Below are 16,854 nucleotides of genomic sequence, written 5' to 3'. Positions count from 1 at the left end.
CCCCTCCATCTTTTACAGCCGAGGGGTGAAAATCATTTTGATGCAGAAAGAATCGCAGCTAATGATGAGTCTGGGATCATAATGGGGATATAAACAAGACCTTGCTATCACGTTTACCCAGTGTTCCGAAGGGTTAAAGAAATCTGAGCTGGCAGCAATCACTTCAGAGTGTCGGGTCAGAACACTTGCAAATGTTCAGATGTGAGAGGAACAAACAGGCAGAGTCCAGGAATAAAGTTGTCATTCTTTGTATTTCCAATTGAGAATGTGCCCGCAGCTGGGCGAGAGAGTGTGTGTGTGTGTGTGTGTGTGTGTGTGTGTGTGTGTGTGTGTGTGTGTGTGTGTGTGTGTGTGTGTGTGTGGTTTGGTCTTATGAACGCACACACTGTCCGTTGTTTGGCTGCCGTTTGTCTCTGAACTAAAGTTGCGGACATGCACCCCGATGGTGCATTCAGGGGGCATAGGAAATCCCATACACAAACCTAACCCTTTTGTACAGCCGCCCCCAAATTTGGTGTACAAATTTGACCTCGATGGAATGTCCTCTGCACCTAAGCAGAATCCTGGGGTAGAACAGGCAACCTGATGAGCCGTGCCACCGGGCGAGTCTAAGTTCGGTCCTTTACTTGAACGACTGCAGCTCTGACACGATCATCGGCCCCCGGTAAGATAGTTTTCACGGTTCCTACTTGCCAGAGCGCTCGTGGGGTCTGCTGATCAACAATGAGAACCACAGATCCAACTGCAATGTTGTCTGTGTCCTTGTGCCTTCTGCCGTGGTTGCAAGGTGGGCATAAAATGCCGTATGAAGTGCTTCCAGAATTGGTCAGCCAGGACTTGAGTGTGTCTCCACCTCTTACGACTGAGCAGCTCGGATTCTGGATAGAACACTTGGGGTAGAGAGCAATCTGGCCGCCCCATCAACAAAGAGTAGGGCGTGATGGGATCTGGGTCTGCGATGTCTGAAGAAACATAACCCAAAGGCCTGGAGTTGAGTATACTCTCCACCTCAAGCAGGACAGTCCTCAGCACTTCCTCTGACACTATCTGCGCTCCCAACGTGGTGCGCAGAGCGGTTTTTCACAGATCGCACCTCTCTCTCCCAAGACCTTCCAAAGTGTGGAGCACTAGGGGGATTGAAACAGAATCGGATCTGTTCTGCTGCCAGTTGCTGTCTAAGATCTGGCGTTAGGGCGGTGAATGCTTCTTGTAGTTCCTTACTTGCACCTCGAAAGTTGGTACCCTGGTCTGAAAGGAGTTCAAACGGCTTCCCTCTACGGGCTATGAACCGTCTGAGTGACATCAAGAAGGAGTCAACATCCATGTTTACCAGCAGATCCAGGTGAACTGCTCGAGTAGTAAGACACTTGAAAAGGATGCCCCACCTCTTTTCTGTGCGCCGACCCACTTTAATGAGCATAGGGCCGAAGCAGTCCATTCCAGTCGAATAGAAAGCAGGTCGGAAGAGCCTCAAACTTGAGGGCGGCAAATCTGCCATTTTCGGGACCTCTGGTTGACCTCTCCACTTCTTGCATTCGGGACAGTAATGCTGATGTCTTCTGACTGCTTCTCTCCCCCTTAAGATCCAGTATTTCCGGCGCAACTCAGCGAAAACACGTTCAGCTCCCGGGTGGTTGAGCTTATTGTCACATCGCTGGATTAGAAGCTTCGTAACTGGGTGAGCAGGCTCTAGAAGTACAGGGTGTAGTACCTCAGGGCTCAGGCCTTCGCATCTGTGGAGTCGACCTCCAACTCTAATCAAGTCAGAAGCCTTGTCATACTCAGGAGCGAGGGTAATTAGCCTGCTACTGGATGGAATCAGCTTCTCTGATTTAAGTAATGTGAATTCTCTTGGGAAGCTCTCCATCTGAGAATGTCTAAGCAGGGCCAGCTCTGCCCTTTTAAAGTCATCAGCATCAGGGCGACTGGTGTCATTAGCCGCCCCGTGCATCAATCGAGCAGTGGCTTTCAGGAGTTCCTCATATGTGCTGAACTGTTTGATGTCAGGTATCGCTGGACTAGCGGATCCAGTAAGCAGACCACAGAACACTGGCTTCTTCAGCTCCTCCACTTCCTCCTTAGCTTCTCCCACCGGTGCTTGTGGCCAAAGGCTGGGTGGCAGCTGAAGAAATGGTGGCCCCCGGCTCCAGCGATTCTCACCAGCAAGCTGAGCCACAGTTTTCCCTCTCGTGATATCGTCTGCTGGATTGGTTCCTGAGTCCACGTACCGCCAAGATGCTGCAGCAGAGAGTTCTTGTACCTCTGCAACTCTGGTTCCCACAAAGACTTTATATCTGCATGAATCTGAATGGAGCCAGTTAAGCACTGCAGTCGAGTCTGTCCAGAACACGACATCTTGGATGTCAAGGGTCAGTTCTTTCTTCAGAACAGAAGCCAGCTGTGCTCCTGTAAGGGCTCCACACAACTCTAGCCTTGGAATTGAGAGTTGCTTCTTGGGTGCAACTCTTGACCTCGCAGCCAAGAAAGCCACCTGGACTTTTCCTTCTCCTTGGTCGGTGCGTAGATATACCACAGACCCATAGGCACGCTCAAAGGCATCACAGAACACATGAAGGCTTCGATGGCTGTGACTACAATCCGAGCGTGAGTCAGTGTAGCATCTCAGCAGCGTTATCTGTGAGAGCTGGCCGAGTTCACTTTCCCACAAACGCCAGGCGTGGAGCAGATTCTCAGGTAAATGAGGATCATCCCATCCTCTTTTCTTGTCCCAGAGGTGTTGCACGATGACCTTTGCCCTGGTCGTATATGGAATAAGAAACCCGAGAGGATTATACTGCTGGGCGAGCAGCCGATAAATGTTGCGCATTGTTGGCTCTGAACTGACGCTCTGCTGATGCTTGTACCGGAGTGCATCAGTCTTACAGTGCCATACGAGTCCTAGAGTGCGCTCTTGAGGATCGGCTGACTCCTGGGAGAGCCAGAGAACGCTACCCTCTGACTGGGACTCAACTGGTAGGTGGCTGATGACCGTGTGGACATTGCTAGCCCATTGTCGTAGTTCAAATCCACCCTCCAAGAGGAGAGACTGCAGGCGATCCACCAACTTCTTGGCTTGGCCTTCTGATTGGAGGCTCTGCAAACAGTTGTCAACATAGAAATTACGTTCTATGGACAGACGAGCATCCTCTCCTGGCTCAGTGTGTTTCTGGACATGATCTTGAAGTGCAAAGGTAGCGCAGCACGGACTGCATGTAGTCCCAAAGGGAAGCACCTGCCATTGGTAGATGGTGGGTTTTTCGTGTACCTTCATGTCTCGCCACAGGAAACAGAGAAAGGGTTTGTCCTCATCTAGCAGACGGACCTGATGGAACATCCCTTTATGTCACTGCTGAAGGCGACTGGGTGTTCCCTGAACCTGAGAAGGACTCCCAACAGGCTAGCTCCCAGTGTAGGCCCTGGAAGAAGGCAGTCGTTCAGGCTCTGACCCTTGTAGGTGAAGGAACAGTTGAACACTATCCTGTCCTTCCCGTTGTGGTGCACCATGTGATGGGGGATAAACCATGAACAGTTACTCACTGCGGCCTCTTCCAGTGCAACAGCTGTGACGAAGCCAGCCTGCAGCAGATTTTGGATTTCCCGAGAGTAGGCAGCTGCCTTCTGTGGTTCTCTGGCAAGTCGTTTCTCTGTACCACGAAGCTGGGCCAAAACTGCCTCTGGTGTAGCACGAAGAGGGGGAAGATTCTTCTTCCACAGTAGTGGGGTGGCGTAGCGATTTACTCCATCAATTGTTACTCGAATTGTCCTTTCCTCAAGTCTCTGAATGGCCTCAGCGTCTTGTCGGGACCTGGTAATGAGCCGCTCACTCCGGTATGGCAAGGTATCCATCTTCCAGAGTCTCTCAACATGGCTGAAGAGCTCAGCTTCTGGTGAGGCCCCAGAGGTGAAGAGACACTGCTGTGGGGTTAGCCGCTGACGTAGGAATCTCGATGGACCCTGTAGAGTCCATCCAAGTCGGGTGTGCACAGCTGCAGGTCCACCTGGAGGGCCTAGACGTACTGGCTCCACAGGAGTGAGAAGATGTGGATTATCTGACCCAATAAGCAGAAGGGGCTGTACTTCCTTTATGTTTGGCAGTGGCAGGTGCTTAAGGTGACGGTACCGCTCCTGTAATGCTCTTATAGGGTAACTATGGCGTGCTAGGCCAAGTTCTTTTGCTGTGAAGGCTCGGTGGATCTGGAAGGACTTGTTAGGCTGTGAGGCAGGAGAAATGGAGAATGACACAGCAGCACCATGGATGGTACAGCTATCTTGACGGACAGTGCGGAGTGCTAGGTCCTCAGCTTCCCCGTGCAGCCCCAAGCAATCAGCCGCTTCATGCAGAAGTATGGTACGCTCTGATCCATCATCCAGTATAGCATAGGTTTCAACCATCTTGGTACTGCTCCTAATGATGACACGACTTAGCTTGAGTAACACCTGACTGCTATTGGTTTGCCGGTCTACGTACAGTGTCTCAGAGGTGGAACTTACTAAGCATGTGCTTTCCTCTGGTGCACTGGTTGAATCAGAGGCTGTAGCATCTGGGCTGGTATTGACATCATGAAGAACTTCAAGATGTCGGCGCCCACATGGTTTACACTTGGCTTTGAGGTTACACTTAGCTGCTTGATGATCACGGGCGCATCGCCAGCACCTCTTATTCACCTTGATCCACTCTGTCTTCTGCTCCTTCAACAAGAGTTTGAAGTTACTGCACTGATTCAGGTAATGCTGCACTGTGTTACAGAATGGGCAGTACTTCTTGGGCCTTTCTTGTGTCGCTGACATGTCACCTTCCATCTTTCTCCTGGGCTCACTACCATGGAGAATGGTGGCAGCCTTCTGAAACTTATGCTCAGGACGTCTCTCCTTTCGTGAAACTTGCCTCTCCCTGTCAGAGTGGCCACAATATTGGTCTCCAATTACCTGGACACGCACCTCATACTCAAGCCATTCAGCCAGATCAAGCAGTGTTGATATAGGAGTGTTGATGGGATTGACAAATCTCTGGAAATTTGCTCTTAGGTCATAAGGTAGCTTAGCTAAGAGGCGAGATACGTGTGAGCCACACCTCAACTCTGTCCGACCTTGTTCTCCCAACTGGTGTAACATACCCACTAGCGCACGGACTTGTAGTGCAAAAGACTTGAAGGCTCTGATGTCACCACTCCTAATGTTGGGTCCATCCATCAGTTTGGTAATCCTTTTTAAGGCCAGATGTTGAGGTTGCCCATACATTTCTGTAAGTGCTCTCATGGTGTCAGCAAATGGGAATGGACTGTTACTGTATGAGTCAGCTACAAGTAGTGCATCTTCACACTTAAGGTGATCTGTCAAGATCTGGAACTTGAAGTGTTCAGGAGCATCAAGTGGAAGTATGTTATCTAGAGCTAACTTTAATCTTGCAAACTCACGTGGGTCCTCGTGCACAAGGTCGGGGATCGTTGGTTGAGGTCCACAATAAGTCTCTATCGGTTGGGCTCTGCTGAGAGAGAGTGGTGTCTGAGGGCACCCACCTGGTTGCAGGCGATCGGGTGGACACTGTCGGCGGTCATCTGGATAGTTACCACAGCGCCTGTACGGATAACTCGAATCCTGATACCCATATCCATAAGGAGAACGATAGTGACTGTCAGGGCAGCTTGGGTGACCAGGGGTAGGATACCTGTCATCTTGTCTGTAGTATGGCTCATCTTCATAGCAGGCCCCTAGCTTTGGCAATCTAGGAGGAGTGGCAGGCTGACTGCAGTTCCTGTGGCGACGAGCATACACCTCATCAACCCTTCTTTGTTCTGCATGATATGGTGACCGTCCCCTTGCTGCTGACGCTGGAAGTGGAGGGGGCCTCTCACCTGGTGTCATTGGTGAAAGAAAATCTTGAGATTCAGGGCATGAGTCGACTGAAGGTGATGGTGACTGTGCGCTGCGCTCCCTGTCAAGATCTGCGTCATTTAGACTGTGAGTGAGCTCCTCAATCAGGCCATGCTGGCTGTCCTTTGGATGTTGAGACTCATCCCCAAATGGCACCTGTGGAGCACTTTCAGGCTGATGTGGGCTCTTCTGACCTTTGATTGGCACCAGCTTACTAGTGTGGGCAGGTGTGGTTGACGTCCCATCCTCACAAAGTCCAGACCGTGATGTGGCATGCTGTGGAGCTAGTACAGGTGAGCTAGAGATCAATTCTGTCAGGCGTTGCACATCTAGTCGGAGTTGATTGTGTTCCTCTTTCATATGATGAATATATTGGAGAATTTCAGGATGAGTAGAATGCTTGCCCTGATCATCATGTGAGAGTCGGTTCTTAGCGAGGTCATCCACTTCATAGTTCTGGAAGTATGATGGCAGCTTGCTATGTCTGTGCGGACGGTCAGACCCTCTGTATGGGTATCGGTCTTCCATTCTGAACATACAAGGTTGAAGCAGTTGCTCACCTCCGGCTCGAAGGACCAAATGTTCCGAAGGGTTAAAGAAATCTGAGCTGGCAGCAATCACTTCAGAGTGTCGGGTCAGAACACTTGCAAATGTTCAGATGTGAGAGGAACAAACAGGCAGAGTCCAGGAATAAAGTTGTCATTCTTTGTATTTCCAATTGAGAATGTGCCCGCAGCTGGGCGAGAGAGTGTGTGTGGGTGTGTGTGTGTGTGTGTGGGGTTTGGTCTTATGAACGCACACACTGTCCGTTGTTTGGCTGCCGTTTGTCTCTGAACTAAAGTTGCGGACATGCACCCCGATGGTGCATTCAGGGGGCATAGGAAATCCCATACACAAACCTAACCCTTTTGTACACCCAGAATGCAGTTTTTCAAATGGTATCCAGTTAATTATCAGAAAACAGATAAAACAGCCACGCTTCTGTCAATCTACATCACAGATATTAAACTGGTAATATATGTCATGACAGTGATGCTCAAAGTTGGTCATAGAGTTAAAAGTGTTTTATCGTAGTGAACGTTTCATGTGGTTAGCTCCTGTGCTTTGGTAGTTAGCAAGGCTCAAAAAAGCTAGACAGAATTATTAAAATGACCAAGGACAAAACTGTAACCCACACCTTTGTACTCTGAGTGCATGCAACTGAAAAAATGTAAATGTCACTTTGATATAATGGCGTTATTTTTATGCGTGTTGTAGGAAGGGTACTGGGAACTAACCACAGAGCTGGGGGAACTACTTAATGTCAACGTGGACCTGTTTGCCAACGTGTTCCTGAAGAACAAAGGCATCCATTCTCTCGGTGAGAGCTCGTTCAATTCTGATCTGGAGGTGGAAAAACTAGCTTTGTACTTTCAAGTTTTATGAAAGTTAACAAGTATGTACGCTTACTTGGGATCATGTTAACAATGCATATAAAATGTGACTCACATCCACCAAGGTCTTTAAGGTCAACTTAAGATTTATTGGTGGAAAATTGACAAAAAGCCTCGAATAACTTAGAAACTACAGTTCTTACACGTGTGTTTTGTTAAAGTACATAAAGTGCCATATAAAGATTTACAGCATCATGTTACATTTGAGGTCTGACCTAAGTAGTACTAAACAGTAAAAAGAATGATACATATCCAGTATATCCACATAAATAAAACCTAATTCTTTGCATTTGTTTTCATGGCACTTCTTAAAGTTTACAAAGAACAGAAAACAAAGTGGTTTCAAACAAAAGCCGATGCTGGTCCTTTAAATAAAGCCCAGAGACTGATGGGTGGACAGATTTGTGCTCTGAGTGCTTCTTGTTTTTCAAGTTATTGTAAGTTTACTAAAAACATAAATTTACTTAGTTTTATAATTATTATGAGCTCACACTTAACACTTTACCTCGATGTCTGTAAGAAAAGTTTTGCAATAACCATTTTATACCAACACGTTCTCACTCACAAAGCGCAACATTTTGCGCTAAGTGACAAATCATCGATATAGTACGCTTCCGATCACTCAACACGTCCCTATATTACGAGATCGGAAAAATGAGGAAACACGAGAACCATTGGGAATGAATCTACACGTTTGTATTACTCGCTTTGGAAAACACGATCCAACATCATTGAAGTGCTGGTTATGGTTTGGGATCAGGTTAGGGCTGGAATAACCCGGTGCGTAGCATAAGAACACGGAAGGTCACCTGTCACATTCCTCAGGAACGTCCGGGACATGACAAATAGTATATTACGACTCGGAAGTGAGAACGGGCTGTTTATATGCAGTTTTCTCGGAGCTCAGCTGTTAATTAACCTTATTTTTCATTATTTCTTTAAAAAAATCAGGCACATGTTAAACCTGTAGATTATTCCCCAGTGCGACGTTTAAATGGGCAGCTGTTGTTTGAGATTGATTCATTATGTTGATTCTGTTCGTCTGGACGTTGCGTCTGGTCTGGTAAGAACACTTCGGTTATAAACGTACCATTTTGTGATTTACTTTGGGATCTTTTTTGCATGTGTGTTTGAAGGCGTGACAGCCCACGCAGATATCCTGAGGCTGGTGGCGACTCTTCTGGTTCTGCAGCTGATGAAAGCGAACAAATTGGAAGAAGGCAAACTGCTCCGCACCCTGTTCTGTCTGGAAGAAGCTTCTCAGTCCAGGTCTGTCCAACACAGGATGCACAACAGCTTAGAGTAAAATTTCTCTGCAGTTGTTACAAATCAGCCGAAATTAAGCTTGAAAAACATTTTGTACAAAATGTGATTTGATATATTAATGAAGCTTATTTCACTATGCCTTGCATGACTTTAGAAATGCAGGTCTGGAAATATTTGCACCACGATGGTTTTAACAAGTTTGTTCACTACTGTGACTGTCTTTTTCATTCAGGCCTGAACGATGGGAGCAGGTGAAGAAGGCGGTGGACTGGGTTTGCTGGGCTGACCGACAGTACCCCTGTGTCTATTGTCGGCTAGAGTTTGGTTTGAGCTGGGAGTCCGCCACCCGTCAGCTACTGGGTTATGAAAGCCTCCCTCCCTTCTCGCCTCTCTGTGGTCTTGGTCTACAGAGGACAACGGCCCCAGTACTGGTCCAGTGAGAAGATGCTGTGGACACCGTGTAGCCTTTCAGAGGGGATTACAGTAGCTTTAGATATGCTTGTAGATGAATATGCATGTATTCCTTTACCTTTTAAGAAGAATTTCGTACTCTGTGTGTTTATATATGTATGTATAATCTCAAATGTCCGCTGCTGCAATCTAATTTCTCAAATGTTACAAATACAGGTCATTTACACGGAGCATTTACTGTACATAGAGCAGTTGTTTTGTCATCTGTGAAGTTTGCCCGAAAAGCAAACTGGTGTTTGATCCAGGTCAGGTGGTAAAATGTACTTAATTTGAGACACAAGTTGTTATTTTTAACATAACAACTTGTTATTGCATAACACAGTATCCATTTTTTAAAACACTTCATAGCTGTTGGTGTTGGTGGCACTGGCTGACAGTCATTCAGTTGTTGTTTTGTGCAGTGGGATAATGGTGGAGGGTAAATACCTCTGATGCTGGAGGACCAATGTTGACTCTCCAGTGATTGGGTAACAGAATGTAGGAGTCTCCCCTGGTTACGGGCATCAGCCAGGTTTGTGTCCTTTGTGTTTGATGCACATTGTAACGTGATTTTATAGTCAGTCAGTGACTTGATACTTATTTACATGTAACAAGGGTTGTTGTTAATAAATTGCTACTCTATGACCTGTTTGTGCCGGTGCTTTACCTTGCTGCCTTTTACAGCTTCTGCCGTGTTAAGTTGCTGAGGGAGGCTGAAGAAATTGAATACATGCAAAGGGTGCCAGGTTTGAGGGTCTCGGGATCTTATCACTGCTTTTTGAAGATGAAGTGGTTTTCTTAGGTTCACCAAGCTATCACATCCGGCTGACACCAAGATGGTTATAGTAAGGAGCTCAGTCATTTAGGTGAGAGAGGTGTTGACTGGCATGAAAACCATCACTATGTTCAGGCCGTCCCATCTGTGCTGAGAACAGAGGCAATGAATTGAATGTGTTTTTCAACAGATTGAAATGCTCACCTCCCTCCTGATTTACCTGTAGTCATCCTTCAGTCCATGCCACTCTCTCTCCGCTTTGCACCTCAGGCTACGTCTACACTAATCCGGATAAATCTAAAACACTCCGCGTCCACACTATCATTTTCAAAGAGTTGTGCATCCACACTGAAACGACCTAAAATGCTTAAATTCCAGTCCTGCGCATGAATGTAAAGTAAGAAGATTCGACCCGCCTCATTTCTGTCTGCCGTTTATTTTCTTTCCGGCTCTTTGAAAATTGGCAAAATGTGGAGGAAAAGCACAGAGTTTTTTTAAATGGACTACAATGAGGTGGAGTTGTTGCTGCGAGGAACACAAAAGCACAAAGTTGCAAAAGCGAGTGAGAATTAAAGAATTTGAAGAAAAGCTCTCTGGAGCATGTGCAGACTGATATTAATCTTTAACAGGGCTGTCAAACCTGAGAGCTAACAGAACAACTGCTGCTCTGCTGTCTCAGTTTAATTGGTCACATGACTGCATCATATAACTAAAATGCTTCATCTTTCCAAAAGTCTGCGGTTACGCTGTCCACACCGCCACGTGAAAACAGCGTTTTCAGTTGTTTCTGCTTTTTCAAAAAGCTCAGTTTTCCTTGACCGAAAACCCTGTCTCAGTGTGGAGTGAAGGCCAAAACGGAGACAAAAAGATACGTTTTCAAACAAAAACGTATTAGTGTGGACATTCCTGACACCCCTCCCCCCACCTGTCACTTTCACTCATGTCCAGGCTCATGAAGACTGGACCAGAAGGCGAGCACTGTGAGCGAAATCACGCCAACTCTCCTGGGTGATAAGCTAACAGCAATGAATGTGGATGCTTGTCTTGTGTCCTGGATTGTTGAGTATGTGACAGGAAAGTCACAGTATGTGCGTCTTCTTTATTGCGTGTCTAATAAGGTGACCAACAACACAGGGGCACCCCTTCCTCTTCACCATCTACACTGCACCGAGTCCTGCCACCTTCAGAGGTTTTGTGATGACTCTGCGGTGGTTGGATGCATCATTGAGAGTGATGACTCAGAGTACCGGGCTGTGGTCGACTCCTTTGTCATGTGGTGCGATCAGAATCAGCTGCAGCTCAACGTGGCAAAGACCAAAGAATTGATAGTGGACTTCAGGAAGACCAGGAAAAGTGTGACCCCTGTTTCAATCCAGCGGGTCGATGTGGACATTGTGGAGGACTATAAATACCTCGGAGTACACACTGATAATAAACTGGACTGGTTAAAAACACCACTGCACTTTACAGGAAGGGCCAGAGTCATATCTATTTTCTGAGGCAACTAAGGCTTAGACGTTTTCAGCTGAACTTTGCTCACCACTTCCCACAACCACCCTGACTCTCCTTTCCCTGTGTTTCAGTGCCCTACACCGCTGATTCTTGAACCACAGTTTTCCTGCTGACCCAGCCAGTTTAAGCTCATGTCTGCCTGGTCTGGAGTTTCATAGTCCATGTTAGATGTGTTTATTACTCTAGCTTGTGTCCCGATCCGTGATTGAGGTGTGAGACAAACGACTACTGGTCCAAGTGCGTCAAAACAATGATTTTATTAAACACGTGTGTGGAAAGATACAGCTCTATATTGTCAATACAGATCTTCCGTCAAAACATACTTTCAGCATGGTTTTGTTATGTCAGGGTTAACGCCCCTTCTTGCATCAGAAAAAACATCACATGTACAGGTTATAATTAACGACAGTTCAACAAGTTTCCGTGTTCAACGGCATTTCCTCCTTATTTGGTTGTCTGGCCCCCCCAGATGTTTCCTGTGGACCCCGGATCACTAGTTGCTAAGCAGAGACAAAGTCTTTCACCTTTACCCTAGAAATGATACTTCATGTCTATGTGTATGTAAGCGTGTTAGGCCTTCATTCACAGCATACAGGTCATTGCATCAATATATCAGTTCAGACATAGCGCTGAACGACGCTTTAAGCCTTCCTTAGACTGTATGCTCAACTCTATCATGAGCACAAATGCAATGTGCGTAATAACCTGATTGAAACTATGTTTAATAAATGGAATAAATGACACTGCTCAAAGCTAAATAAAAAGATGTAAAAGAATCAACCTGATATCAAATGATATAATCCCCACACTTGCACATTCATAGTTCATTTGCTCGAATCCGGTTTCATAGCCCTAGTTCTTGGTCATTGTGTTGTACTTTGTTTCTGTAAATAAAATCTTCTAATCACTAAGCTCTGCTTTTGGTTTCATTTCTCACTGCTGGCTACCGAGCCCTGACACCCCCAAGGCAACCGTTCCAGATGGGAGCTGTTACGAAATCAGTTTCACCCCGGTTCTTTTTATTTCTCGAGCATCCAGAGATGGCACCGGACTCAGTCATTTTCACAAAACCTTTACTCATCTTTACTCTTCTTCATTTATCCTCATTTAAGCATGCATCTTCTAGAAGGGAAGACGAGGCCGGTGTGTCCCTCTGCAAAAAATCTTCACCCCTTTGTTTGTTACAGCCAACTTTATAGAGGCGTCCCCATCATAAAACCCCCTACGGTGTGCTGCAAACTCTGTCTGTGTTTATGTGCACGAGCACATGAATGTCTACATGTGCGCGTTCCCACGTGTCTATGTGAGTGCTCGTGAGTGACTGTGTACGCATACCTGTGTGTATGTGTGAGTGCACATGAGTGAGTGTGCGTGTGGATGTGTGTGCGTGACAGTTAAAACACTGTGGGTGTAGGTGACTCCCTTGGTCATAAAACCCCTCTCCCTTCCAGACCACAGTTATCCAGTTACAAATGTTGAGACCCCCACCCAAACATCCTCTGGGAAATTTTCACTCAGCATTAACTCTTCTCTGTTTTACTTTCACAGTTCAAGTGGGGGAGGGGTCTCCTACAATCTACTCCTAAGTTCACGACACAGTGAGGCCTTTATTATATTGAGGGCAGTGTCAGTATCTCTACAATAGTTCTACATTCTATGATAACACATTTCTAAACTCTAAAATCAGCTAAACATTCTACAGAGCCCACAAATCCAACACAGATGGGTCCAGTTGTCCAGTATGTTTATTTTCAAAAGAAACAGCAAATAGAACTATTTCTTACCATGTCAAAACAGCATCCCAGTAAAGGAAAGCTTCAGCTCTCAAGGTTGCTCAGTGACAAACTCTTCCAAGTCTGGAACATATGATAGGTTGTTTGATAAAGTGGGAGACACAAACAGATGAAAAAGGGTTTTACTCCATAAAAGAGCTGGCCTTCCTCAAAATAGCTGAAAAGCGTTTCTACCAGGATGAAACAAATAGTTGGGTGGCTCCACCACCTTTTCATTCTCCAAGACCATGACTCCCCAACAACAGACAGCAAGCCAGTCACCCTCTTGCTTCACTCAGTCGAATGCTGAAGAATTGACCTGGAATGAGACAACAGTTTATGCAAGGCATATCAACAACAGCCTTCTGGGTGTCCTTGTGCGGTTTTGCAAGGATCGAGTGGTAGCTACTGCTGATATCAAAGATATTTTAGTTCTCTCGTGAAAAGACACTAAAAAAGAAGAACTTTGTGCAGTACCTTTGGTATTTATATTTGTAATTGAGCTATATTAGACCTATTTCTTTTATTTTGTAACTTTGTAATATATTGTATTATTTAATTAGTTCAGTCTGTTACTGTTCTTTTTCTCTTGGAGCAACTGTAACAACATTATTTACTTCGGGATTAATAAAGTTTTCTGATTTTGATTCTGATTGAGAAGAGAACTGTTACTCCTTCACATCAAAAGGAACCCGGTGAAATGGGTCAGACATCTGGATATGATGCTTCTCGGACACTTGGATGAGGTGTTTGGGGAATGTTTATCACAAGACCCTGTGGTAGACCCATGACATGCTGGTGACATTATGTCTTTGGAGCCCAGAAAAAGAAGCATAGGTGGCTGGACAGGAGGCATAGGCATCCCTTCTTAGACTCGTGCTCCTGAAATCCAGGAGAAACAGCAGGAAATGAAATGATGTATCGGTGGAATGGATGTGTTTTTATTTTTATTTTTGTCAAGCTGTGAAACATAAGTAAATCTCAGGACGTGCTATCATGTGCATTTCCAGTGAAAGCGTTAGAGAATATCGCACAAGAGATTTTCTGGGGTGTGGTGGATGGAGAAAAGGAGTAGGAGGAGTACGGTAAGTCACATTACACGGATAGCTTTAGTCAGAAAGGTGCCAGTGTTCAGCAGCTTTCATCTTCTTTTCCCTTTCTGCTCATGGAGAACGTGTATGGACAACAACTCTGCTTTCCACAGCTCCTCAACACTTCCTGTAGGAAGCCACTGCAACATCACAATCAGACCATTTTTCTCTACATTCTGCTTTGCTGCATCTCTCTGCTCACAGTGACTCTCAACGTCCTGGTCATCATCTCTATCTCCCACTTCAGGTGTTAAAGTAAACTTTACTGTAATATATTGTGTTTGACTTGAGCATACTTGGATTAGCTACAGAGTACTCTTCACATTTGGCCTTTACTAAACTGTAATAGCTCTCTTTTAGAAAGGAACAGCTGATGTGATAAATGTTTGTACTATTTAACTGAAATGATTTTATATTCTGACCTCCTCCTCTCAGAATGATGTGGAAACGAGAGGTTTGCCCTACTTTGTTGCACTGGATTGTTTATTGTATGTTGTTTTACTTTCAGAACTGGTGCATTACTGTAGCATTCCACCTGCTGCAGGTTTATTAATATTATGTTACATCTTTCTTTCTGTTTTTTTTCTTCTCAGGCAGCTTCACAACCAAACCAACCTCTTCCTCCTCTCTCTCGCTGTCTCAGACCTCCTTGTTGGCCTCCTGCTGATGCCGCCTCGAATCATCCTTTTAGGGGGCTGCTGGTTTTTGGGCACCTTCATGTGTGGACTGTTTTACTATGCCTCTTTTGTTCTCACATCTGCCTCAGTAGGAAACATGGTGCTTATTTCATTTGACCGGTATGTAGCTATTTGTGACCCCTTGTCCTACCCCACCACAGTTACTGAGAGAAAAGTCCAAATCAGTGTCTGTCTGTGTTGGGCCTGTTCACTGCTGTATAACGGCACAATACTAAACAACTTTCTGAAGCAGCCAGACAGATATAATTCTTGTGACGGGGAATGCATAGTTGTAATTTTGATGTCGTAGCTACCTTCATCGGCCCCACTGCTGTGATTATATTTCTGTACATGAGAGTATTTCTGGTGGCTGTGTCGCAGGCTCAGGCTATGAGATCTCATGTTGCCTTTGTTACTTCAAAGGGTTCAGTTCACGTTGCCATTAAGAAGTCTGAGAGAAAAGCAGCTACAACTATTGGTGTTGTTGTGGCTGTGTTTCTGATGTGTTTCTGTCCTTACTTTTATCCCTCTCTCGCAGGGCAGGACACATCAACCAGTGTGGAATTTTCAGTTTTTGGGGTCTGGTTACTTTATTGTAATTCCTGTCTAAATCCACTTATCTATGCGTTTTTCTATCCCTGGTTTAGGAAGACTGTTAAACTGATAGTTACATTGCAGATTTTGCAGCCTGACTCTTGTGATGCCAACATACTGTAGAATTCAAATCTTATCACTCCTCAGTTAGTCAAATACACTGTAAAGACCAAAGGTCAAAATGTGAAAAAATAAGTTGATATCTGACACCTTCTTCAGCTGTTAATGAAAAATTGCATCAATTATTTGTAATAATGTATTAATATTGATTATTACCAGCTGTAATAAACAGTATTAATCAAGAATTCATCAAGATCCTTTAACTTCTTCATGAAAAATGCACATGCATACTCCAGAGTCACTATGAAGACTCATCTTCATTCACTCCACTCTCGTCAAAGAACCTTTTTATTTTGTGGATGGTTCTTCAGCTATTACAAATGGTTCTTTAAAGAACAAAAGGTTCTTCATCCTTAGCTGTCTAAGTTTGATGGTGTAAATGGCATAAATATTTATTCACTATAACGAGGCTGTGAATTATACTGTGTGTTTTGTTTGTGTGCGTGTGTGTGCAAAGGGGGAGGGCGGGTTACCTGGTGATTACCCTTTAAGAGCAGATGGTAGGAAACTGAATATTCAAATAAAGTTAGAAATACTTGCTTAAAGATATACTGGTGGCAGGGGTGGGGGCCAAAGCCTAAAGACCCCCCCCCACACACACACACCTAACCCAGCAAACCCATTGATCACAAATAATGTGGTAATAGAATATGGAATTTATTATTAAGATGTTTATGAATATGGTGAGTTAACAAACAGTAGACACAATACACACATTCAAATACTGTACTTTAGTTTTAAGTTTTAATAAAGCATTACTATTTTCTGCTTCAAGGCATTACTTTTGAGATTATTATATATATTAGAAAATATAGCATAATGATAATACTAGTTATTGTAAACTTTACAAACCACCCAGCAGTATGTAAAGTCAAATTATAAAATACAAGTAAATAACAATTGCACAACAGAATGTCAATGAGTTTTGACAAAGCGCACTGCTTAGGTAAAGGATCTGAGTACTTGTTCATCACTGAGCAATTTGTTAATATGTGTTTTTAACCCAAATGACAGGGAGAGAGAGAGAGACGTCAGAACACGTCGTACTATGGCAACCTCCCGGGAGGGACGGAGGGGGTCAGTCGTTGGGATGCGCATGCGCAGGCAGATCGCGCGAGCGGTAGTGATGTGCGATACCACTGATTTCCTTTCCGATCCGATACCAAGTAATATTCAGGGTGGTATCGACGATACTGATCCGATACTTTGTACAAAAACGTATTTTATTTATTGTATCTCAAATTATAGCATCATAATGATTACAGGACATCAGATCACTTGTTCTTATCACTT

At 45.0% G+C, this 16,854-nt stretch overlaps 1 protein-coding gene and 1 pseudogene across 1 annotated transcript in view; both read left to right on the top strand.

The window, feature by feature from the left end:
• The window catches only part of LOC120725707 (protein mono-ADP-ribosyltransferase PARP4-like), a 44,992-nt gene extending 35,327 nt beyond the window's left edge, over positions 1-9,665 (top strand). The window contains exons 33-35 of the mRNA XM_040018677.1: positions 7,129-7,231; positions 8,441-8,573; positions 8,803-9,665. Coding sequence (XP_039874611.1) covers positions 7,129-7,231; positions 8,441-8,573; positions 8,803-9,010 — 444 coding nt within the window. The 3' untranslated portion in view covers positions 9,011-9,665. The remainder of the gene's footprint in view (positions 1-7,128; positions 7,232-8,440; positions 8,574-8,802) is intronic.
• A 5,093-nt stretch (positions 9,666-14,758) lies between these two features.
• On the top strand, positions 14,759-15,572 carry LOC120725697 (annotated as a pseudogene).
• Positions 15,573-16,854: the final 1,282 nt, after the last annotated feature.

The sequence above is a fragment of the Simochromis diagramma genome, unplaced genomic scaffold, assembly GCF_900408965.1.
Source record: "Simochromis diagramma unplaced genomic scaffold, fSimDia1.1 OVJJ01000733.1, whole genome shotgun sequence".
Classification (NCBI taxonomy): Eukaryota; Metazoa; Chordata; class Actinopteri; order Cichliformes; family Cichlidae; genus Simochromis; species Simochromis diagramma.
Note: the sequence above shows the minus strand (reverse complement) of the source record. Positions and strands in the feature narration are given on the sequence as shown.